The sequence below is a fragment of the Sabethes cyaneus genome, chromosome 3 (genome assembly GCF_943734655.1).
Source record: "Sabethes cyaneus chromosome 3, idSabCyanKW18_F2, whole genome shotgun sequence".
In the NCBI taxonomy this organism is placed as follows: domain Eukaryota; kingdom Metazoa; phylum Arthropoda; class Insecta; order Diptera; family Culicidae; genus Sabethes; species Sabethes cyaneus.
In genome coordinates, this window is record NC_071355.1 from 22,129,432 (window position 1) to 22,156,511 (window position 27,080).

General features: G+C 41.0%; 1 protein-coding gene across 1 annotated transcript; it reads right to left on the reverse strand.

The window, feature by feature from the left end:
* Positions 1-12,054: 12,054 nt before the first annotated feature.
* Positions 12,055-13,585, reverse strand: LOC128741689 (uncharacterized). Its single transcript, XM_053837653.1, has 3 exons — positions 13,352-13,585; positions 13,059-13,283; positions 12,055-13,000 (listed from the first exon to the last, which is right to left on the reverse strand). Exons 1-3 carry the CDS (start codon positions 13,420-13,422, stop codon positions 12,364-12,366), a joined length of 933 nt encoding a protein of 310 aa, XP_053693628.1. The 5' UTR covers positions 13,423-13,585; the 3' UTR covers positions 12,055-12,363.
* Between the last annotated feature and the right edge of the window lie 13,495 nt (positions 13,586-27,080).

The window sequence follows — 27,080 nt, forward strand, 5'->3', positions numbered from 1 at the left end:
CACCAGCATCACCACAAACAGAGCACAAATTCAGCAGCAAAACACGTCCGCTCGTACGAAGCATTCGCGACGTAATGTCGTCGTCGTCGTCGTCCGTCTCCGTCGGTCGAGGAGTGAGCAGCATAGAGCTTATGCTGCTTTTACGTTGTGGAACGGTAATCGGTGTGTGATGTGGTACATGCGTGTTGGTGTATTGTGAATGAAAACGTAGTTCATGAATGAATGAATGTCGACTGCGGTCGGCTGACACCGGTGTTGCCATCGTGCTTATGAAGTGAACGATTTCGTTATCGCAGTTATATTTATCGCGCTTATGGGTTATTCGTCCATTAGTTTCGATTTATAAAATTATGCACCTGTTCATGCAAGATACACTCAGAGTTAAGTTCAACCTGTGTGAAAAAACTAACTAACTAGGACTAACTTAGATTAGACCTAATCAAAAACAAAAACGCTATTTCTTACAAGGTACGTTAAACATGCTTGCACGATTATAGCGCAGCATTGCAAGAGTATCACTGTTTCAAGAAAATGCAATTTTGCTCTTGGCTATTTAAGAAAAATCGGGGGCTACTTGCTTCAATTAAATCGCTGTATCTCTGGATCGGCAAAGAATACCTCGTGGTGTTGAGTGATTCTGGCCTAGCAAAGTGTGAATATGTGCAAATCTACCCCCTTTGTTGACTAAGCTCCTGTCTCTGGCTCCACGTGGTGCTGGCTGTGGTACGCAAACAAGGAAGGGGAAACAGGGAATCCCGCCCACTCTAAAATGGCAGTTCCGTCAAGCGGGATAAGGTCCTCAGGCTAACAATCTACTGTATCCAAAAACTATTTACAAACGTTATAAAAATGAAAGAAGAAATCGAGCCGAATTGACAACGAACAAAACCTGAAACTAAAGAATCGAAAACAGACACTGATGAAGCCTGCAAAGTCGTAGGTGAAATACGTATCCGTCGCGAATAAATATTAATAAGTGGTTTCTTTCTTTAATTTCACTAGAAAAACTGTTTTTGCAGCCAGCTGAACATCGTGGTTCAGTAGATCCCAAAGGAGGATATTGCAACTTGCAAGAAAAATTCTCTTATTGCGGTTATTTGACAGCTGAATCAAACCATCAAAAGATAGCCATATGATTTATTCTAGTAATTTAGTATTTGAAAATTTACGAAATCAATTATTTTCCACCCAAAATACGCTACAGAACTGATATTTGGACGAGCCACAAACCAGAAAGCCTGAATTTGAGTTTTGCGATTGTATCACGGTTATCTCCTTAGCGCGTTACCACCGCAGCAGCAGAAGGATTTATTATAAGCGCCGCAATATTCAAATCCACTTGGGAGACCTCAAAGCGGAGATTGGCTCAAACAACGCGGAGCTTGAAGTTTATAGAATTTTTGTGGTAATTACAAAATGGTCATTGGTGAATCGGAATCACGTAGATTTCTTGTGACGGCCAGACATGTAGGGAAACATAGTCCTGAAAAAAGAAAAATAAATTTATACTTTATTAGATACTTACCTTATTGATTAAAGAGGTGTTAGATACTATTAGATTATTAAATATTATTAGATACTTACCTTATTAATCAATAAGGTAAGTATCTAATAAAGGATAAATTTATTTTTGATGAACGACGCAGCTTCCGGCAGGCACTTCGTGAAATAAATTTCCCCGTTCACGGCCAGTCCGGAGCGAAAGAAGAGCGGCGTTGACGTCCACTTCTCGCTGATTGTCAGCATCTTCTTGGGGAACTTGGTGTGTGAAATGAACTTCACGAAGACGCGGCATTCTTGCCGGATCTGGCGTCGGCCCACTACTCGAAGCAATCGTTGGAGGAGATGGAGCGGCTGAATATCGAGGTCGGCGAACCCGCCCAACGTCCCCCAGCTGCGTCCCATCAAGAATTTCTGGGCAAACCTGAAGCGTAAGATCTACTCCAACAATTTTGTCGCGAAACCTGAGGAGAAATTGATAAATAAAACGAAGAAAGAACTCGCGTGTAGAAGGCATGTTTTCGTCCGCCATGGTGAATGTTCCGGTTAACTGCCGGAAGGCCACTCGCAAGGGGATAGATTTCTTTTGCAAGTAAGCTAACATAATTACGTTCCATGGAAAATTTATCAAATTCTTTCAGATAAAGAAATAAGCAAATCTAATGAGAAGGACATATATTAAAAAGTGTAGATTTAGTTGAATGCTGTAGCTGTCAATGCGCACTACCATTTTTAACTTTGATGACAGACAGAAATTTTGACCATTATATGCGCTAATGATGGCATGATGTTCTTCACTTTTATACTTTCGCTTTCTGATCGTAGTATATTTACATTTTTAGCACCTAATATCAATATTTTCCTGGTTGGTGTACGACAAAATATAAAATATCTATTTAATAATATAAGGTTGCTTAATAAACAAGTAGGAATTCTTGTTGCGGCCGCAAACATCCGGGTGTCGCAAAGATGCCGGACAACTGTGCAGTGAAATCCGTTCTCTTCCAGAATCCCACCGGCACCAAGAATAGAGGGATCCAACGTGCCAGACGGCTTCGTCCGGTTGAAGTCGACTTGCGTGTGTCGAGACGCGCAACGAATTAGCGACGACTAGCCCAGGACCGAGTACAATGGAGCAGAATTTTTGATACGGCAAGAGCCACCCCGACTCTCGGATGGTAACCATTAGCTCTTTTCTATATGATTTATACGCAATAATTAAAAACGCTCAGACATTTAAGTCTTCAAGAAGCGACGAAAAGATGACCAAAATCCTTGAAAAGTCAACAAAAAGACGGCGACAAGACTGTAGAAGAATGACAAAAATGTGATGAAAAGTTGATAGAACTGTGAAAAAACATTTAAAAATACGATATAAAGTTGGCGAAACATCAAGGCAAATAACGTGAAAATTAGATAACATGACGACAAAAGGCGACAATATTGCGACAAACAACGGGAATGCAACCTTCAAAAAGCGAGAAACAAAGTATAATACACGCAAAAAGGCGACGAAAAGCTGGCGAATAAGCATCAGACAACAACCAATAGCCAACAACCATGACAAAAGATGATGAAAAGGGAGCAAAATGACGACGAATACCAAAACAGCAACAAAAACGGCAAGAAGCCGCTGTAAACAAGCGACAAGAAACGCTAAAACAGACGTTAAAATGCCAAAAAAGATGCAAAAGACCATGAATGGCAATGAGACGTCGAATACGAAGAAAAGGCAAAAAAGATGACAAAACACGACGAAAAGCAACGATAATACGATGAATATACAACGATAAGATGACGAAAAGACGAAGAGATAGAAAATAAACCTCAAAAAGACTATGAACAGGCAGTAAAAAGCTGGCGAAAAGATATGACAAAGAAGTGAAGACAACTAGACGAAAATACAATGAAGAAAAGACGAGAGACGACAAAAATACAGTTGAAAGCCGCCAACAAGCGACAAAATCTGCCAAATGAAAGACAGCAAAAAGCGACAAGAAATGTGAAAACGACACAAATGACGACGCAATGAAACCTAAAACATCACGAAAGACGATAAAAAAATAACGAAAAAAGCCACATGTTAAAAATAACGAAAAACGACTCACAAACACTTAAAAAACAACAAAAAAGGAGGGATCAACACGGTGTAGTAGTTAACAATTTCGCAAAACACTCAAGTTCAAACCCTAGCCCCGAAGTAATCACGAATGACCCAACCTGTTAAAGTTTCCACAGACTGAAGTTTTTGGAGCGTCTTAGTAGAACACAAAACCTGAAATTAAATAAAAAGAAAATGTTTCCAGTACGAAAACAGACACTGATGAAGCCTGCAAGTCGTAGGTGAAATACGTATCTGTCGGGAATAAATCGAATAAATATAAAATAGTAGAATTTAATAATTGGAAAAGTTTTCTTTTTATTTAATTTCAGGCAGAAGTTTCTATAATCAAATTAAAAAAAAAGTAGACGGAACGATGCAGGGTTTATTCATGTAAAAAAAAACTCTAGAATATACCAGAAAACAATACTTTATACTTTTCAGCAAAACTGAAAGCATTAATGTTGGTCAAACTTTCATTCAAATCAAAAATTTGATTTAAAATTTACTTTAATTTTATCGACTAACCCTTTCCTCTGTGATTAAAACGTAGATGGTAAAACTACGAATGTTTCTTCGATACGTCGAACTGGAGATTGCTGTTAAACGAGCCTTTGGGCGAAAAAGACTAACTTTCTAATCGAAGAAGGAGAGATCGCCGAAATTGGTAGCCCTGCCAATGTTTGTTAATGTCAAAACGATCATACGGTCAATCTGAGCGCAGGCGAATTTGACAGGTTTCACATGATCAGCACCTCGGCAGCACAGTAAGGCACAGACTGAACAAAATTTCCATGAAAGAGGTGAACGGAATGTTCTCAGCGACTTAAGGCCCGCGCAGAATTGGTACTTTACGGTTCCGTTTGCGCAAATCTGACAGTTCTCCCATACAATTTGACAGATTATCTGTCAAATCTACGCAAACGCAACTATAAAGTACCAATTCTGTGCGGGCCTTTACCCTTGGAGCTCAACCAAAAAAATCAGAGAGGTTGTGTACAAGACAAGACCGCATATATAGGTGACGCAGGACTTCGTAAGTCTCTTTGTAGTGATAGTAGCATGTATTCATGCTTATAATCATTCGATTCTTCATGTATGTATACATGCTATATGCAACATATATACATGCTACATGCGTTGTATGTAACATTTATCAAAGTAGTAACATTGCATACGTTCAATTCTCAAAAGATTGTGCATTTGAAAACAATTTAACAAAATCAAGAACACAAACTACCCAGTAAACCATTTGGTTTGTATATCTCGATTGCAACTGAGGTATACGAAATCATATCTGAACGAAAAAGTTATATTTCACGCCATATAAGAACATATATGTACCAAAGTGGAGGCGATATACATGCGAAAATTTTGACAACTATTTGTAATTTTATTTTGCGCAGTTTTTATAACACGCAACTAAATACTCCTGAATATATGATTAAGATATAATCAAATATTGCAATTGTCTATCCTGCTTTATAATTCACAGTCATGAATTGTATATGAAGACACGCACGACTGCAAAACAACTTATTTTTCACTTCGATTTGACATACTCTAATCATTATACGATTCCAATGTGAAATTGACATAAAAACGATTTAATGTGAACTTTCTATTACGATTTTGTGTTATCTGGGTATTGCTTTCCTGCTACCTTACTGAAATTAAAGATTGTTTTTATTACCCATGGTTCCCCACGTTGAAGGGATTTTACCAATTCAATCCTATTTTATCAACAGCACATCTTTTCAATACACTTCTAATGAAACGGTAAGCATGCGTATTCACGGGAAACTAGCAGTCATTGACTTTTCGTCGGAAAGCCCAATTTCGGAAGCAGCTTTTCGGCCCAAAAGCGGGATTGTGTTTATAAAAATGTATATACTGCATTCTTCTAACCAATCTGAGCACAGCGAATATATTTTCATAAACCGAATTTTTGTTTCAAACAAAAAAACTGCTTTTGAAATTGGCAGAATCGATGATGACTAATTTCACCTTCATACAGAGTCGTATTATAATCGGTATTATAGTCGGTTTAATCGTATCGCAGTAAAGAACTTGCGATCTGTTTGGTATAACTAACTTGTGTCATTTTTTCTGGCACACTTCCCTACCACAGACATCAAATTGGACTAGGTTTAATCGCGTTCGTAAGAAATCTGTTGGCACGAGACGAGGGGGCTTTGTCACTCTTTCTAGTGTACTTCCCAAGCAAGGACCTCAAAATGGTTTAGGTTTACCCGCGGTGTTAAGAAATCTTGTTGAAATGAGGAAACTTTTGGCTTACTTCCCAAGCACAGATATCAAATTGGTATAGGTTTAGATCATCGCAAAGAATCTTCCAACCAATCACGAAGCGAGAATTCTGGTAAAACATATGTTCATTATTTTCAATTTTTCAATAGTTCAACATCAAGAATCCATACTTTTCTTCATTTGGGTCAATTCTTAGAAGATTTTTCGATCGATTGGTGTAAGAATATTTAAAATCGATAGGAAAACCGCTGAGCTATTAGCGCTCAAAACCTTTCCGTAGTCCTACGTCAAAAATAATGTGCTCTAAACTAAGTGGGATAAGCCCTATTCGATTCTGCGGACTTTTTTACGCAAAATTATTAGGTTTTTAACTTTTGTTTTCTCAAAGCCTTGCTTGGAACAGTCTAATAAAAGTGAACAATATTAAAAATAGGGGAAAATGAGCAAAATGGGGCACTTCCCGATGATAAACAGAAAAGGGGTCGGCACCACGCGATTCTCCGGAAAATTTTACATAAGATCACCTATATTTTAGAAGCCTGTAGGCCGTATCTCAATTGCGTCCGTTTTTTCCCTCGTTTTTGCCCATAGTGCATCGCTTTGGAGAGTGTGATACAAGCCCCTGGCAGATAACCATGTTTTCGCCGCCAACATCTCGTGTGTGCGAAAATGAGATAGCATGTCAGCACTGCGTTTCACTCATCTGCGAGCAGTCTGATTTGGGCCCGCTGTCAAATTTTGAGCCCCGGACATGCTGTCGCTGACGTTTACTGCAGATCGATATAGAGATGTCGATGGGGTGGTGTGATAAGAAGAGCGGGGATGGACACGAGCAAAGTAAATTGATATATACCAGGTATATGACAATGCGAGCTGTCATATACACTTTGCACTAACACATTTACACTAGTTCTGAGATTTCGAGCATTTTGTATGGAAAATTAGTTAATTTTTTAAAAAAAATCGTTGGATACGCAAGATTTGTCTTTTTTTTCTTACAGCTTTTATGTTTATGCTTAGAACATTATTTCTAGTATGTATTTTCATGAATACAATGAAGTACAACATTCCAAATTGCAAGCAGAAATTTTTTCGTCAAAGCGGTATCAAGATATCTCAAAGAAATGTCCTTATATCGCTTTCCTACAAGTAGTAAAACAAAAAATAAATTCTTTAAAATGCTCGGACATGATTGTTCAATAAGCAGCATGAGCAACATTGTTATCCGCCCGCGATATTTTTCGTCTGATTTCTGGTAAGCTTTTAAAGTGTTAATTATCTTCTAAGACCGTTTTGTAGCAATCTAAGATTACTTTTTATGGTTTTCTACTTAGTGTTGCGACGGGTAAATTTATGATAAAAAGGTATCATCTTGGAACAGTGACTTCAACTTAAGGATTTTCAAGCAGTAGCACAAGCATCTATTCGAATAAAACTATTTTTTTAAAGAAGACATCAAAGGCAGATATTCAAGAGCATCATGCAAGCAAAATGTTGGATGGAACGTGTTTTAATTTAAGCAACCGTATACCGTATTGATCGTGAAGTATTAGAAACATTAATTCATTTTTCAATTGCACATCGAAATAGTTAGTCACCCATGTTCTCAAATTTTTTACGCATAATAAAGAAGGCTACAAGTGCAAATGACTTTAAAATATATTCCTTACATTTCATTGTAAATGTTCAAATATTCCTCTGGAATAATATAGCTGCATTCATTAATTACAATTAATTTAGTTTTAATTTTCATGCAAATTCCACCATATTTCAGAACTATTTCTTCTTCTTTCTACACACACTAATGCAACCCTCGATGGTCACATACCTGGTATATATCAATTTACTTTGGGACACGAGTGGCACAATATTCAAGAAGTCCGTCTAGCTTCTTGTCTTCGCTGACGACGTTGGCATCATTACACGTACCTTTGAGAGGATGGCGGAAACGTACATCGGACTGAAAGCTGAAGCCAAACGGATTGGACTTGACACTAATGTATCGAAAATAAAATACACGAAAGGAAGAGGTTCTAGAGAAGTGAATGCTGACCTCCCTCCCCGGATTCATTTAGACGGTGATGAAATCGAGGTGGTAAAAGAGTTCGTGTATCTGGGCTCACTGGTTACCGCAGACAACGACATCAGCAGAGAAATACAAAGACGCATTATGGCAGGAGATCGTGCCTACTTTGGACTCCGTAGGACGCTGCGATCGAACAAAATTCGCCACCGCACGAAGTCAACAATCTACAAGACGCTGATTAGACCGGTAGTCCTTTACGGCCATGAGGCATGGACTATGCTCGTGGAGGACCAACGCGCCCTTAGTGTTTTCGAACGGAAGGTGTTGCGCACCATCTACGGCGGAGTGCAGATGGAAGACAGAACGTGGAGGAGGCGAACGAACCATGAACTGCATCAGCTGCTTAGGGAACCACCCATCGCTCACACCGCAAAAATCGGTCACCTGCAATGGGCTGGGCACGTCGTGACGATGTCGGACGACAGCCCGGTTAAAAAAGTTCTCAATAACGACCCGACTGGAATGAGACGGCGGGGCTCGCAGCGAGCAAGATGGATCGATCAAGTGGAAGACGACCTGCGGACCCTACGCAGACTACGTTGCTCGAATTGCGGCCATGGACCCAGTGGAATGGAGACGACTTCTTCGTACAGCAGAGGAAACCACGACCTGGAGCTAATTAAAGAAGAAGAGAGCTCCCAGGCAGCAGGCCTCACAGTCAATGTAGCAAAAACTAAGTCTATGGTAGCACAGTTGAGCAGGTGAATGCCCCTCAACATCTTGGTAGCCAGATAACATCCAGCAGCTTTTGCAGATTACAACAATCTTCAATTGACCTGCCCGGTGCAGTCTAGATGCAATTTCAAATCATCTGCGTACTCTAACTTATCAACCGCCACCGAGAAGCAAAGCTGTGTCATTGAAACACAGCGAGAAAAACAGTGGACCCATATTGTTGCCTTGTGGTACGCCCGATTTATTTGAACATAGGCTGGATAAACAGGTATTAAGCTGTACACGTAGCTTTCGATCACATAAGTAGGCACTTAACGATTCAGTAAAGATTTGTGATGCGCCAAGTCGAGAAAGTTTTCGTACCCGATGTATCCGATGGTCAATACAACTAAACACCGCCGGTTGCATCGGTTACATACTGCATCGATTAGGATTAGGACCTTCTGCTGCATGTGCGAAATGCAAGTCGATGTAAAATCCATAAGTTTAGTGCAAAAGGACCGTCCGTAGGGGAATGTGGGGCAAGATGGCCACCTTAAGCGGTAGGGTGTGTGGGACAACCAAATTCATCAGAATATCGTTAATTTATCCGTAAGTCTATTATATCAAGTCTTTTCTATGAAGTTATAACGAAGAACCCTTGAGAATTAAACATTAAATAGTAAAAAAGTGTATTTTAAAAATGATAGTTATGTTGGGTAGTGCTTTCATATGTGGGGCAAGATGGACACCCCTTCGGGGCAAGATGGCCCTGGGTAAACATAATAGAAATGCATTAAAACAATTCATTTTTTCTAGAAATTTTGAATGTTTTTATTTAACTTAAACAATATTAATGCTATAACAAAACAAAAACCCATTCTTTGGATTCAAATTTTTAGTTCCGAAATGTTAAAACAGAATCAATTATTGCATGGTGGACATCGTTTCCCGGAGCACTGATGAAACCAAGAATTGCACCGGAGGCATTTCGACCAGCCTTCCCCACGTTCAGAGGAACTGAAGCGGAGACCACATACATCGCATAGTGAATCTTCTATATTTTCTTTATCTTGTCGCTTCGAGTATTTCGTTTTGGGAAGCTTGGAAGGCATTTTATGAGCTCGTTTAAGACCTCGGTTTACCCGCAGGATGTCCTTGCTTGCTTTGCCGATTTCAGTGCCCGGTGATATGTTTCACCAGTCAACTCCGTAGCCTTTTCCCTCCGACGTTGCGACATGAGTCTACCTTTTATCTTTGGTAGAGGTTGGATCATGGCGGGTGTAACTTTGAAGCTTTCCGTGGTTTTTGCCTTTCTGAGCAAGCCGGATCTTCCCGTGTCGAATTATCGACCGAAACACAAACTGTCTCCATCTTCGAAACATCTGACCCAGCGCCTTGAAAGTGGGTTTTCGCAATCGAGGTCATGTCTTGCACAATTTCTTCTCCGATATCGTTGAAGCCAAAACAAGGAGGTTCAAGGTCAAGGTCATCATCTAGCATAGTGCCGCCAAGGAGAGAAGTCTGAATATCACAATTATTCATGAACGGGTTGCTACCGTACACATCGGTCACATCTGATGGAGTAAATTCATATTCCTTAAAAATGAATCTGTTGAAAGGATAGATACCTGTTTTTATAAACCCGTTAATGGCATTGGACGGTGTGGCAGTTTTAATGAATGCCTCTCCCAGAAGGCTGCTAATGTCATTGAGGGTTACAACTTTGCCAGGGGTTTTCTTGAGAAACCTTTCGGTCGCTTGGGAGAGGTTTGTTTTTAGCGGCCCCATGAAGGAGACATCCAACGGCTGTAGCTTGTGACTGCAGTGCGGTGGGAGACTCACAACTGTAACACTATTCTGCTTAGCTTTTTCTAAAAACGCTAAGTTTTTAGTATGTGATGTATGTCCATCTAGGATGATCAATGCTGGGAACTCTGGAGACGGCCGAACATGCTTCAGAAAATGATCCAACCACAAGTTAAATGAATCAACTGTCATCCATCCAGATGAGTTACAGAAAAATAGAGTATCTGGCGGAGCACCAATCTTCAACCTATCCGTGAGTCTTTCACGAGTAAATATCAACATCGGTGGCAAAAATTGTCCTGCTGCAGACACACAAATACATGCCGTAGAAAGAGTACCTCGCTTGGCGGACGTTATGCATCCAACTTGTCGCCTTCCTTTTAGAGCCAATACTTTTGATCGTTTTGTTTAAACCTATAAGGAAAGACAAATTAATAATACCCAATCCTAACCTTGAAGCTTTTATACCGTCATAACGCAAGTCTCATCGACGTTGTAAATTTGGGTCGGCAGGAATTTGGTACCCTCCAGCACATGCTGCATTGTATCAAAAAAATCACGTACATTTACTCGATTAAAACCTTGGGCCCGCGCTGCTGATGTAGCTTCTGGAGATCGCAAGGAAAGCTCTGGATGGCGTTTCCTGAAACCATAGAGCCAGTCGTGTCCAGCTAGCTCGGATTTTTTGTCGAATGGATGCTTTATTCCATTAGCTGTAGCTAGTTGGAATGCCATACTTCGAATCTCTTTCGGTGTAACTCCGTAGAACAGTTTTTCCATTTCGAGAATTTAATTTACCAGTTCACGCTCTTGCTGCTGCGTAAAAATGTTTCTGTAACGGCCCAAACTGTGCTCCTGCTGCTCCGTTTGCCTTTTGTGTAAATTGAAATGCCGCTTCAAAGTGTTTCGAGGTATTCCGTGCTCAATAGCGGCTCGTTTTACACATGTTCCAGTGTTAACTGCTTCGATAGCTGCGACCAAGTTAGTTTTTGTCCAGCTTTTCCGGCCAGAAACTCGTTTATAACTGCGAACCATCTCCGAAAGAACTAGGCACACACTTTGTTTACGTTTTTGATACAACTTACAAATGAATTTTGAGGTTAGATTTTTCCTATGCTACGTGGCGATCTTACCCCTATCACAGGTGGCTGTCATGCCCCGATTAAAAGAATTTTTTCAATTTATTTTGCTTTTAAAAATTAGCTGCAAAGTCAGCAAGTATATCGATGCACTTCATCAATAAATATGTATAGACTTAGTAGAACATAAAATATTGGAGTAAAACAAATTATTTACATCACCAAATCTTAAATTCGGTCACGCTGATATTATAAGAAAAATCAGCAATGTAGCAAACTTAGTTCCAACATATATTTTCATGGTATTTTCATATTTTTCCGAGATTTATTTTTTGTCGCTTAGCTTCATGCATTATTGTTATTCATTCCCTGTAACTAAAATGTGATTATGACCCAAATAAACGCCCAAAAACTGGGGTGGCCATCTTGCCCCATATGGCCATCTTGCCCCACATTCCCCTACCTAATAGCAGGAACAGAAATTAGAGGATTGAAACTGGTGATAAGCATCCTAAAACAGGTTAACAAACGAATTCGCTATTAATGTTTCGGCTCAATTTCCCGTTTTTTTATTCAAGTATTCATCCGAAAAAATGCATAAGCACTAAGAATAATTTTTTCTTACAACTATTTTTACAAAAAAAAAAAACTTACGCCGTGATATTAATCTTAATTATATAGTAGAACATGCTTAACTGTTTCGATCACTCCAACATCCAACTATATGGCTTGAGCGGCACACCGTTATCCGCAGTAGAAAGCGCTATTAGTTGGAACCGCCAAGATCGTCATACCTCACTGGACACGTTCATCAACGTACAAAAACACGCATCATCCGTTTACTCCCGGTGGTCCAGCGATGGTCACTACATTTCAACGTCCATAACATTGTTGAGATCACCCATCGACGCTACGTTATTGTTGTTCTCCTCAAAATCAAGATCGGCATCGTAATCCGGGAGATCTGGCAGTGGCTCATCGTCGCCCATCATCATCATCGCAGCCTCGTTCGGCCTTCGATCGGTTGGTTCCGTTTCCGATTCGGTTTTAGCTTTACTCTGCTGTTCTCGTTCCCGCAAGGCGTCGCTTACCTTGGTGATCAGCTTCTCAAGAGTTTGTGGTGGCTGCCACAATACCAAAGCCGAACAGGGTTTTTCGATCCGCTGCAGCAGCGCCTGCGGTAGAATATCCGTTGCCTGTTTGTCTAATTTTCGTACCTCCTCGCAGAGAGAAATGCGTTGGGCCTTTCGAAGTCGCTCCTCTAATTCTTGGGGGGACATGTAAACGTGATGGCTGCCCGACGCTTGGGTTAGCGGCGACTCCCCTAGCGACATTTCATCATCGAGTGATGAACAAGGAGAGTACCCTCCAGCATTACTCTCCGTTGCCGTTATGTCTTCTGCCGCTGCCGTCTCAATGTTGTGCGTTGTATACTCCGAGGATAAATGTAGATTGTTTAGATGCGATGCCATTGCATCTTCCGTCAAAAATTGCTTCGTGGGACTAAAATAAACAACTAAATAACAAGAAATTCTTCAGCAGCCTCAACACTCGCACTTACATTGGCACATCCAGTTCCGTTTTGCGTTTACGAATCTCCGTATACATTGGGACTGGCTGGAATTGCCCAATCGGCATGGCCATCTGCACCGGGCTCGGACGAATGACCGCATTGAACTCCATGAGCTGACCGGGCTTGCCAGCATAGCACCAGGGCATGTCGGACATGTTGAATGGGATTCCGCTCGGCGATGGCATAATTTGCGATGGATGAATGCTCGGATTGCTGCCGTACGAAACAAACCATCAAACCATTAATCGCACACACCGGTATTGCAAAGTAAGGAAACTTACCGAATCTTTAACGGTGTGGTCTTCTTCGCACCGGGATAGAAGCTGAAATGATGGAATGGCGAAGAAGACATTTTCGCCTGGCTGGAATACAGCAGCGTTCCGGAAATTTCTCGACCTTTCGTTAGATGTTGTGTACGGTGTAATCTTTTTCCAGTTGTACTGCTGTAGATATTAGGGAACAAAATTGTTGTTTTTTGTTAATAAAAGATTGCAGAAGCTTATTTTTTCTGGAAAATGATTATTTGTAAATATTTTGGTATTTTGCAAGAGACTTTTCAATTTAGCTATTAATGTGTCAAAAAAGTTATGTTTTGCTTTTAGAGCATGTCTAGCGGTCTAGCGTTCGACGAGTTTTAAATATTTTGTAGCAGCAAAAATTTTGATTTTTATAGCACGACATATGAGCGACATATCCGGCGTGAAATAGGTCTGCCGTCAGCTGAAGAATAATTCGCGACTACGAAAGTACAGAGATTTTTAATCCTGTTTGCATTTTCACGAAAATCCGTGCTGGATCGTCTATTCTCACACAAAAACCAAATAAATATCAGCAACTTCGTAGTCACGAATAGAGCCGCCGGAAAAGACCGACTTCCGGCAGGACTCTACGAAAATGGCCATGAACCGCTGGCAACAGCATTTCACTGGATAATTTCAAGGATTTGGGAGGAGGAGAAACTGCCGGAGGAGCTGATAGAAGGCGTAATCTGTCCCATCTACTTTTAGGGCGATCCGCTAGAATACTGTATAATTACAGCGGCTTTACGCAGGTCAACGCCGCCTAGAAGGTGCTCTTCCAAATTTTGTTGCGTCGTCTATCTCCAATAGAAAGAGAAATCGTAGGGCAGTATCAGGCGGGCTTTATGGGTGCTACTATACGGATCAAATTTTTACTCTCCGACAAATCCTTCAGAAATGTCGGAAGTACAACGTGCTCACGCATCATATTTTCGTGGATTTCAGAGGACCATACAATCCACCTTTTCGCGTGCTTGATGGCGGCGTGGGTACACTTGTCCAAAATGTTTATCCACCTTTTCACGTGCGTAATGGCGGCTAGTGGGTACAACTTTCGGAAAATATTAGCATACCTTCCCAAGGAACAAAACGGCAGCACTTAAAAGAGCAGGTGTGGAATAAGAGTTGTGTGGTAGCATCCGGTGCTGAATAAGCGAATTTGCTGAAGTACGTGTTGTTTAAACGTCATATCCCACATTTTTCCTAGCTTCTAATCAACATCTACATGTTGTTATGTAAGTGTGGAATGAGAGTCGAACAGGCATTGTGCAAACGTATTAGCAGCACAGCTAAGAGCAGGTGTGGAATACCGGTCGCTTAAAAGCTACCGTATCAGCTAAGAGCAATTGTGGAGTAAAAGTGGAATAAGAGTGGAATAAGCATTGCGCAAACGTATCAGCAGTATTACAGAAAGCACGTGTGGAATAGTAGTGGAATAAGGATGGAATAAACGTGGCGCAAACGTATCAGCAGCATTGCTGAGAGCAAGTGCAGAATAAAAGTGGAATAAATGTTGCGCAAACGAATCAGCAGCATTGCTGAGAGCAAGTGTGGAATAGTGATGGAATAAGGGTCGAATGAAAGTTGCCCAAACGCATCAGCTGCATTACTAAGAGAAATTGTGAAATATGTGTCGATTAATCGTCGTACAAACGTATAAGTAGCACCACCAAGAGCAGGTGTGGAATAAAAAGTGCTTGATGGCAGCCAATAACACCAACAACTTGAATGACACTTTATAATTTATATAAATAAATTTATATTAGGTACACTTTATTTCTTTTTTTTTACAGATTAAGAAAAAATTTGCACACATGAATTTTTGCTGGTCGTGGCAATCCTTTTATTTGTTGTTGTCTGGACGGTATGTATCTTCTCCCTCGGCGTGTCGTTATCCCTCGTCCAAGTAAACCAGCTCAGCTTGACGCTTTGCGAGTTACTCACAATAGATTTGCTCAGCGAGATGAATTGTGTCGGGCTAAAGCTGCCAGAATTGTTATGGTCGGGTGGCATAGTGGCGATACCACCAGTGCTGGTAGCGCCGTAATCGCTTGACCAGCTCCCGCTGCCGGTGTGCGAAAACCCCACTTCTTCTCGTGTCATCCACTGCTGCTTTGTTTTTTGGATGAAAAAAACTAAATCCGACCCGATGACAAATATACGTACACAGACAGCGAGCAGCGACTTAAAGTAGCGATAAACTCAGGAAGCAGTACTATCTGCGTAAACTAATGACGGGGTGACAAAAGTACTATTCCTCTGCGGTACTAGCACGAACCACTTCTGCTGTTAACTAATCACTGCTGCTGCTAACTAATCACATCACTACTAACTAACTGAACAATCGCACACAATGTTCGCAGCTAGCCGAAAGTTCTTAATTTCCAGTTTCCAGTGAATTTCACTCAGTAGCACCGCTCACCGTCGTCAATATTCAAGAGAAAAAAAAACCTTTGCGTTGGGAGTGTGTTATGTTGCTGGTGGTACAAGCGAAATACCTTAGCACAAATAGTTGATTAAATGTTTAACATGTGCAGAATAAATACTTCTAAAGCAATCTTGTACAGCAGATGCCAAACACGATTTAAGAAACTACTCTTCAGCGCTTAAATGTATTTTAACCCATTTTTGTTCCACGCTTGACAAACTTAAACTGGTAAATCCACATCGGCCAAAAACTCGGCGCCTGTCATATGTCAGATTACCTCAGATGTGTTCGTCGATGGCTTCCGACCGTCAGGATGTAAGTTCGAATCCGGATGAATGAAAAAAGTATAATGGCAGGCTTGATAAATTTTGAGTCAACCAACGATTTCCTTACTAATAAGTTTCTCATTAAATTATAAAAATACGAATACAAAAGTGAACATGAAAATAACGAAACCCACAAAATAAAATAAAAGTACTTCCTGCCTATTTTATTCTTTTTGCTTGTCTAAACATTGAACTGCTGTGGAATAAACGTAGCTTCAGTACCATTAGCAGCAGTTTAATAAATATATCTATACGTACTGAATAAACGTTTTACTATACGTTGCATAACAGTCATACAAACGCATCTTCCACGCCCATATTCAGCACTGTGCTGTTTAAATTCTCCAAAACTAACTGTATAAGCATTGAACAGAGGTGTTTAGATATACTTTAAAAGCAGCTATACAGCATGTGCTGAATAAAAGCTGTCGGTGAAACGTTTAATAAGCAAAAATTGTTCCTTGGGTTTGGCAACTTTATTCAGGTCAAATTGATATTTCCACCCTTCATTGTAATTGTAAAAATATCAAGCGTACGTCAGCGGAGTTGACAAAAGCAAATAAACATTTTCAATAAGTGTACCCACTAGCCGCCATTAAGCGCGCGAAAAGGTGGATTAGCTTTTTTCAACTCCGCTCGCGTGCGCTTGATAGTTCTACAACAATAATCAAGGGTGAAAATGATAACTTTACGAGAAAGTTGCCAAAGGTACGCTAATATTTTTTGAAGTTTGTACCCACCAGCCGCCATTACGCACACGAAAAGGTGGATATACAGTTGAACGCAAACAGCTACGGCAGATAATGAACGAGTACGGGTTTCCGGACAAACCGACGAGGCCACGCTGCTGATCAAAGCTACCCTGGAGCGAGTGATTTGAGACGTGCATGTTTCGGGGGCACTCTTGAGTTCTTTCGAATCACGCTGAGGGTTGCGGCAAGGGGTTTTTTCGTGTTGGGTATTTCTATCACTGCGACCATTTGTTTGATCTATTGTGATATATCCCCCGTTTTATTATAGTTATGTTGTCAAGATGACGTACCACTATCAGAAGTGATCGTCATTGTTTGACTAATAGCATTTGTCCAGCCCGGTGATGCACTTCGGATGAAGTGCACTACTGAGCTGGGAGTTGTTCTCCAAATATCAGAAGGTTCTAACAGTCCACTTTCGAAGAACCTTAATCTTTTATTGAGAATTGCCGGACATCGGCATAACAGGTGTTCCGAGTCTTCCTTTTCTATGCCACAGAAGCGACATATATCATCTTGAAGTTTTCCAATTAGCTTCGGATGATATCGGCTCGGACAATGTCCTGTTATAAGACCAGTATAAATGCTAAGATCTTTCTTCGAAAGCTCCAGAATTTTGCGAGTCATTGCAACGTTTGGAGTGATAAACCGTTTCGACTGCCTAGCATTGAAAATGTTTTTCCAATTTGATTCCACTTTCGTACATTCCCATGATTTTAGCTCCATTTTTAAAGCATAAGCAGATAAACCACAGAAGGGCTCAGGTCCTATAAATTGATGAGATGATCCGAGTCTTGCAAGCGCATCAGCTCTTTCATTTCCATCGATTCCACAGTGACCTGGGACCCAGTACAGGTTGACTTGGTTACGACAAGACAATTTTTGGAGTGATTGAATACATTCCCAGACAAGTTTTGATGTGCATGTTGCCGGCTTCAGAGCGTTTAGAGCTGCTTGGCTGTCGGACATGATGCATATATTTGAATGTCTATCCAGCTTTTTACGAGCCATAATGGCGGACGTGTTCGTAATATTTGAACAGCATTTTTGACATTTCCTTAATACATCGCACGTTTTCTTTCCGTGCGTTCGCTGTTAAACCAAAGGAATGTACCGAAAGAAAACGTGCGATGTATTGGGGAAATGTCAAAAATGCAGTTCAAATATTACGAACACATGCGCCATTATGCCTCGTAAAAAGCTGGATAGTTCCTGCGCAAGCACACAGTCGTACATTCTATAATTGGTTGTATTTCAGCTTGGAATACAGTTTGCCATCTGCCCATAGAAATTGACATGTCTATTCCTGGGCCAATCACTCCTGCTCCCACTTGATTGTCCATTTTTGAACCGTTTGTATAGAAAACTGTCAAGCCTGGACCACAGAGAACAGACATTCATCTTGATCTCCCAGGGTGTGTAAAGATCAGCTGCCATTTTGAAAGTATATGGTAATGCTCCAGTTGTGTGGCGCTCACATCACTGAAAGGCATTGCTGATCAAAGCATTCGTCACATTTTCTATAAAGCATTCATCGTTTATCGTTTACTCAATCTATCAAACTTGAAATAAAAGTAAACAACATTCATCACATTGTTGATTGCTGAATGATTAAATGATTCCTTTTTAACCCTTTCGACAAACTGTTTTTATGAATAAACAGTTTTCTGCATTTTCAGAAAATGAAGGTAGATGGAGGATGCGAAATTGCTTGCACATGATTCTCGCCAATGAATCGAATTTAATACTGGTTCTTAGACCGAAAAAACAGCGTTAAATCATAAATTCCATACCCGTTCGCCCTCGCCAAGGGTGATTGCGGTTACGAATTTTGCGTCAAGAGTCATTGCTGTACACTGAACAAACTGACAAAATGCCGTAAATAAAGCGATTGCCAGCTCCGAGATATCAATGAATAAATCCAAAGGCTGCAGCACCGGGCATCGACGAAGCAATACGGGAAGTTTTCTGGAAGGTGGTCAGAGAAAGATACTGCAAGTGCTGCTTCGGGGGCGTTAGACGGTGTTAACAAAAGAATGGAACGATGCAATGCGGAATTATCACGTTCACGTTATCGGAATAAAAAAACTTGAAACGCTATTCGGCTTCTTTTAACAATCTTTAGCCGAGTTCAACAAATGTCGACCAACATTTGAAAGGGGCGGATAAGCCAACTGTCAAACAGACCGAGCGAGAGTTATTTTTTGCTGGAGCAGCATAGGAAAATGAACTCTCACTCGTTCTGTTTGACAGTTGGCTTATCCGCCCTTTTCAAATGTTAGTCGACAAATAATAACATAAACAAAGTCGAGCAACGCAACAACCGTTACTACGGTAACTGACGTTAGAGTTGCCAGTATTTCGAATATGTAATATATAACAAGAAAATATATAAAATTTGGCAACGCGGATGCTGCACGACTGGTGCACCGTAAGAGAGATGTCGCTAGTGTCTTATTCAAAAGTTTACACACCATTTGAGCAAAATTTTATATGAGGATAAATGTCTGTTCTCTGTGCCTGGACGAAGATCGGGACCACCATATTCCCAAGAATCACGTCTAGGCTCAAATACACGAAATATTCGATTAAAGTTGTATTTTTTCTCCATCCAATCTTCATTATTAGTTTAACAATAGGATTAATACTAATAGTTTTTAGAATACTGAGATGACCTGTTAGATCACCTTCAAAGAGTTTCATTGATCTTTTGATCCTTAGAGCACTCTTTTCAGCTTCTAATTCTATAAACTGATGCAATGGAAGTATATAGAGTAAAGCATCCAATGCCTTCGATGGTGTACTTCTCATTGCACCTGTTATTGAGAAGGTTTCTAGTAATGGTGTCAAGGTCGTCAACGAAGGCTAGGAGTTGGCATTCCTCTCGTTTTGGAGCCCACTTACTGGATCACACCCTCATTAGCGATGTTGTATAACATACAGGACAGTCCATCCCCTTGCCGTAATGGGGACTGAAACCGAAGATGATCCATTGGATCTATTCGGCTATTGTCAGACTCAGGATTACCTATGCCTCGTTGGTCTGGTGGCCAAAAACGAAAGAGAAAGCTACCCAAAAAAAGCTGGAAAGACTTCAAAGGCTACTGTGTTACCTGACTCACTGCGAATATGCGTTGTATTCGCGGGATCGTGTTGGTTCGAAAGGTTTCGAAAAATATCGCCCTTGTATCGAAAATATCGTTAATTTTGATCACTAAAAATAACGTACTTAAACGTTATATTTCATGTGCCAGTAGTACGCAATAATTGTATTGTGAAACTGAATTGTTATTTATGCAACTTTTTACAAATTAAATGCAATAACAAAAGCACAACTTATAGAAAATCGTTTGTTATCGATATTAACTGCATATGCGTTATAAACGAATAAAACGTGTGGCTACGTTTTATTTCAATAATACGCGTATTCGCAGTGAGTCAGTTAAAACAGTAGCCTTCGTAGCCGACCTCGATACTTCTAGTAATGCTAGAAATCTTGGGAGGATAGTGCTACAAATTAATGCATCGAAAACCAAATATATGTTAGGAATTGGCTCCAGAAAAAACAACGTTTGCCTCCCATGGTCAATGACTATATTGACGGCATTGTACTGGAAGTGGTTGATGAATTCGTATATTTAGGAGCTCTGGTGACCGCCGAATTGAGCCTTACTTTTCCCTTCGCAAGACGCTTAGATCAAGGAGCATATGCTGCCGCACAAAGCTTACAATGTACAATAATATTAATAACCGATAATCCTCTACGGACTTGAGACAAGAACTTTACTTACGGAAGACATGCGTGAACTTGCCGAACTGGAGAGGGCTGTTAAACGTGCTTGTAGGCGGGACAAGAGAGCCTGAACTAACTCCCTAGCCGAACAAGGAGAAACCGCCGCCGCCAATTGTAATATCCGTTTGTTGTACTATATTCATATTTCTCGCCGCCTTAGTGGTGTCAGGATGAATACAAAGATGCCGCTAAAGGACAGAGCTGGTCAGCTACTTACTGACCGTACAGAACAGCTTAAGCGATGGACTGAACATTTTGAACAATTCTTCCGAGTTTCAAATGTCAGAGACCAATAAAACCAGCAGCGTATGACGCCTACAGTTCGTCGAAGCGCCGTCGCTGGATGAAATTGTAGCTGCCATCAAGAGTATGAAATCCAATAGAGCGCCAGGGATAGATCGTATTTCAGCCGAAATGCTCCAAGCTGACCCATCTTTGTCAGCCCAGAAGATGCATCAGCTTTGTTTCAGCACTATATGGGAAACCGCAACTTTTCCGGTGGACTGGATGCAGGGCATATTGGTCAAAGTCCCTAAGAAAGGAGACCTAACTGAATGTAGTAACTGGCGTGGCATCATGTTGCTCTGTATTACTCTCAAAGTACTCTGTAAGGTAATCCTCAACCGTATCCAGGAGAAGATCGACGCTACTCTCCGGCGGCAGCAAGCTGAATTCCGTGCTGGCCGATCATGTGTAGACCATATCACAACGCTCCGCATTATATTGGAGCAGATCAACGAATTCCAGGACTCTCTTCTGCTGGTGTTCGTTGACTTCGAAAAGGAGTTCGACAGACTCAACCACGAAAGCATCTGGGGCGCACTTAGGCGTAGAGGAGTTCCAGATAAGCTAGTTCATCTCATCGAGGCTCAGTACGAGGCGTTCTCGTGCAAGGTTTTGCACGACGGCGTCTTGTCCGACCCCATATGGGTTACTGCTGGCGTAAGGCAGGGCTGCATTTTATCACCGCTTCTGTTTCTCATCGTTATGGATGAGATATTAGTTGGAGGAATTGACAGTAGACCAAAACGAGGATTGCCTTGGAATCCTCTATCGATGGACTCGACCTACTGTTTTACCTGACTCACTGCGAATATGCGTATTATTGAAATAAAACGTAACCATACACTTTATTCGTTTATAACGCATATGCAGTTAATATCGATCACAAACGATTTTTGGTAAGTTGTGCTTTTGTTATTGCTTTTAATTTGTAAAAAGTTGCATAAATAACAATTCAGATTCACAATACAATTATTGCGTACTACTGGCACATGAAATATAACGTTTAAGTACGTTATTTTTAGTGATCAAAATAGACGATATTTTCGATACAAGGGCGATATTTTTCGAAACCTCGTAACATATTATGGTAACATATGATGTCACTGTATCGTCACATGAAGACTTTTTCAAATTTGACGAGTGAATGTAATAAAAATAGCATTTTTTTAATTTAAATTTTTTTTTTGGGATAAGACGATAGCTGAAAAGTAACCCACTTTTCTTCTCAGCTCACCTCAGACAACACAGTGAATAAATAAACTATGGTCATCGGACGATACCGACGATACAGGTTTCATACGGGAGCTGTCAAAAGCTCGGTCAAAATGAAAAGCTCTATCAGAAAGATAGAAGGGAGGGAGAGAACTTCTGACATCATTTCAATCAATCAGCTTGGTTGATATCTGTCAAACAGCAAATCATTCTATTTTTGATTTTTATTAATTTTTTCATTAAATATTGACCTAGTTGAAATAAAAAAAGAACTGTTAGATGCAGAAAACGACGAGCTATCAAATAAGGTGAAAAAATCCACTTTTTTGGGGAAATTAAAATACCCAATTATGCGAAAATAAATGAGCCAAATTTAATTAAAAACAATGTGTGATTTTACATACATGCACCATTATTGACCTTATGAATATCATTGTCCCTATCATTCAATGCTAATCGTTTGATTCAACCATCGTGTCCAGTTGTATAAGGGAATACGAGCACAATACATTGACAATCCGAAAACGTTTGTTAATCTCTTGTTAATATAAAGTGACCAGATTTTTTTTGGATGAATGCGGGACATGTTGAATGGCTTATTTGCTAAATCTGTTGAGTAGTAAAGATGAGATAATTTAGAAATTGGGCACTTCATTTTGGCTACAGCGGCGTTCCTAGCGGCCGTGGATGCTTACCTTTGGTAGCGTTGTGTTATTTGTAAATAGTTCTGCTCGGTATATTTTTTTTCGCAGTTTAAAGGGAACGTGGTTTCGAGATATTCATCATGCAGGAGGAGAAATGGTAGTAACCTGCAGAATCCATCAGCGTCGGCTCGGGAGCTGGCGGCACTGACGGATTGTTCTAAAAGAGCTGTGGTGTGAGTAATTGAGGGTTGCAAGGAAACTCTCAAGGCTGTCCACAAGGCGCGGGTCAGACATTGGAGTTGAACTCTTGATCGTCAACTGCGGTTGAGGGTCATTTGGAAAGTCAAGGCTGATCTCAGCATCACGGATTGTGCTTTGGCGACAAAAACTGAATACTGACCGCTATACGGCGAATCCGTCTCGGAATGGCTACAAGTGTTACCGAGGAAGTGGGGGAGCCCAACAGAAGCCTCAAACAATGAACGGTCTCGTGGGATGCGGCCGGGTGGTGACGAAACGCGATGCTTGTGTTCATGCTCAGGTTCGCGGTAGGGTTTGTGGTAGATTCGAGATTGGTTTTGCGGATGGGTTCATGATAAAAGATCATGACTTGGCAAGGGATCTGTTTCACTGGCATTCGTGTGAAAACCAGTATTTTGTGACGGACAAGAATTCGAAGATACACAGGGTTAGGGTGCCCCACCAGGCGGATTTTGCCATTCATTAAGTCCCATGACAGCCTACCGCAGTTTTAGCTTGCATGCTACAATGGACCATGGACTTCTGTTCATCTCAAAAAATTTGGTGCTGAGGGCACCAAATTATCCCCGGGTTCTTCCAGTATTCAAATACTGGGGGATAAAGAAGCGAAAGCTGGAGATAAAGAGAACAGTCACCAGCGACATTGGTCAGATGAGGAGTTTCCGGCTGCCGGCTGGCGTGGCCGTGACTGGGAAGGGTGTGCACCAGCTAACAACCGGTGTCAGCAGTAGGTTTGTTCATGCAATGTAACATATAGTGATGTCCGATTACTTCTCGATTAATCGAACTAATCGATTTTCCGCTAAAATAATCGATTAATTTTTAATCGATTGCTTTATGTTCCGATTATTAGATAATCGATTAACTGGCCGATCGATTATGCCGGATTATTTAAAATTTTATTCTTTGACAATTTCTAACAAATTTAATTATTACAGTGGCAGGCGCTTACCTTCTAAATTAACCACACGCAATCAGCCAGTTCGTTGGTTTCGAGATACTATGCTGATCTAAGAAACCAGTAGTCGTATGTTCAAATCTCAGCCAGGCAGTGCTCCTAGATAGAGTCAGTAGGATTGTTGCAATAGCCCCGTAACTGTCTTGTACTCTAATATCTGGCTGTGAAGTCTGTTGATAAAGATGGGTCAAATCTTAGAAAGGATGTTTAACCCCAAGGCTTTGCTTTTAATCATCCAGTTTGCACGCAGTAGGCCGGTTTAAATACCAGGCTGAAGCCTAAAAACCAAACTAAACTTTATCTAGATACTAACTGTGCCACCGTCAAAAGATAATTCGAAAATTTGTCAGTCTGTCAGACACGGAATTTTGTAAGGAATTTTTAGAAAACTGGGTAATACCCTTCGTCTTTTTCTATACAAAAACCAAAAAATGCGATCTCCTCGATTTCTATGTAACTAGTCTAAGTCTGACTGCACATTCCAAAACACTCGTGGACAGTACTACGGGACGCAAAACTATTTTTTGGTGTCGGGGATTGTAACGAGGTTACAAAATAAATAAGGTAACAAACCCTATTGTCCAATCCCACACACAACCGTCACTAAAAGCCTGTTCGCGTTACCTGCCGTTATCCCCGAAAAAGGTTAGTGTACCGCGACAGTAAACAAACCCTGCTAATGCCCACCGGATGGAACCTGTTGAAACTAGCCGAAGCTGAATCGTCGGTCCCGTCGTAAAGTCCTGTGCTTGACAAGACAGGCAAATCAGTCTGGGGAATGAGCGATTTTAAAGATAACCACCTAAGAGACGACCCGCAAGATTGGAAAGGGCTAGAAGTTAGAAGGCGCAAGACGAATGAGAAGACGAAAAGCGAAGTAAACGAGTATTCGGAAAAGATACAATAAGTAGAAGTAAAGTGGAAAAAACACGGGTTGAAAATATTGTAACCTTCGTTTACATATTTTTTATAAAATTAACTCTGCCAATTTAACATGCTTTTTTCAATCTGCTCATAATTCCCAATCCAAATTTCCTAAGTCCATCTCTGAGCAAGCTGTCGACTGTGTGATTGATAGCGCTCCAAACCTTCGGGTGGAGCGGTCACTCACGCGGGTAAGCTTGTTCGGGCATATCTAAAACAACCTGAGTAAGCTGTCTACTGAGTGGGTGATAACCCTCCAAGTCTCTCGCTTTGCGAGGGGCGGACGGGTCACTCACTTAGGAAAGCTCTCTCAGGCATAGTTCAACAGGTTTGAGTTAGCAGTCAACGAGGCGAGTGATATCCCTCCAAGTCTGTCGCAGTGCGACCGGGACGGACGGATCACTCACTTCGGATAGCTCTCTCAATTATCTGCCAGAGAAACGGTGATGCGATCGACTGGGTGAGTTATATCCCTCCACGTCTGGCGTCTCTCGTCTGGGACGGAGCGGTAACTCTCTCGGGAAGGCCTTTTCAAATACAACCAGAAGATTCCTCTGTAAGTGGGATAACCCTCCACGTCCCCGATAGACGGAGGGGTCCCCCCCCACAGGGTTGCCCACAGATACCATGAGAAACACAACCAAGGTATTCAGAGCCATAGGGTATTATACAGTAAATAATGGTTGCCAGGACAAAAGATTGTTAAAAATTGAAAAACTTTTAAAGATTCAATTTTTAACTGACCGAACTTATAAAAGGGCTCAGGCTCGATAAACAGATCATTTGATGTTTGGAAAAGTAAACGATAATAGTGCGCGAGAATCGTTTTGTCCGTTACTATTTTAAAAATATATTTATATCGATTTGATTATTGTCGGTGAGATGAAAAGGAAGATTTTGTCGTGTGTTGTGTAAAGTTAAAAGGACTAAACTAGGTAATTGTCAAGTGGTAAAAAAAAAGTGTATTGTGGAAAGTAAAAAGTCTATTGTAAAATCTATTGTTTATTCTAGTGTTAAGCTATAAAAACACAGAAAGAGCTAAAAGCGAACAATTTACAAACACGTAACGAAGAAACAAACGTGGATAAAAAGAATTATAAAAGTAATAGTGCCGATATACAAGGAAGAAAAAAGGTAAAAATAGTTTTAAGCAAATTATAAAATGTGCAAAAGTAAACTAAGGCTGGTGTAGGAAAAACTAAGGCTGGTGTGTGAAAAAGGCTAATATCCCTCGAAAAGGTCCTCGAGGGACCTTTTATTCTTGGACTATTTCACAGGCGCAGAACGTCAGCGCTAGCAACTGTACCCAGTGAGCCTGCGTGCCCGTCAGCATTCGGCGCAGAGCGAGTGAATCGGTGTTCTTGGCCGTTGGATTGTTTGGTACAGGCCGAGTCGCAATACCATCCGGTGTCTACTGCTGACCGTACCCACCGCAAAAGCCTCCCTGCGGCTAATTCAACATATCTGCAATTCAAACACCCTTGCTTTTGGTAACGTAGCTGTTGATACACTCATTGCGGGACGAGAACAATACCCCGTACCATCAAGCTACGGTGGCCGAGGCCACTTTGACCACATTAACATCTAAATTGCCGTGTGTGGAAAAACCGTCGTCGGTGTTGAGAGGAGAAGGTCGTTTCACCAGCCTTAGATAAGCAAGTAACCTAGATTTAAGCCAAAATTGTCGGGAGAGGGCAAATAAACCTGTAAATTGTATACATAATCTAGAGTTTTACCAACAGCGTCACCGTCCTCTAATTTTATCTTCACCTTGATTGTAAATTTCGTTTGCGAGCTCGAAAGGAGTTTCAGTCCTGGTCGTTTATTTTTCTCCTGAGGTGTGACCCGAATATAAACTCGATCATTGTGTTTCTGGTAGCATTATTCATCGTGATATTATCCTAATTGTTGGTTGATTTCCATCGGTTTCTGTTTGCGACGGAAACACTTATTGTATTGAGGAATAGCCGTGACGCACAACCGTTTCTATCCGTTTTAGCACCATTACCCTTCCCTTCCCTTCCCGCTGAGCAGTTTGAAGGGTTACAATATAGACGCTAAAGCGAGGTTAGATTACCCAGTCGAACGAAGCAAAAGACCACCAGCACCCTCCTTCAAACGGAGGTCT

What these genes read in the sequence shown, in the direction of transcription:
- LOC128741689 (XM_053837653.1), bottom strand. Translation starts at nt 13,422, where the DNA reads ATGTCTTCTTCGCCATTCCATCATTTCAGCTTCTATCCCGGTGCGAAG. An exon ending in ACCACACCGTTAAAGATTCG is followed by an intron (nt 13,284 to 13,351) that starts GTAAGTTTCCTT and finishes TTCGTACGGCAG; the next exon opens with CAATCCGAGCATTCATCCAT. An exon ending in ACGGAACTGGATGTGCCAAT is followed by an intron (nt 13,001 to 13,058) that starts GTAAGTGCGAGT and finishes TGTTTATTTTAG; the next exon opens with TCCCACGAAGCAATTTTTGA.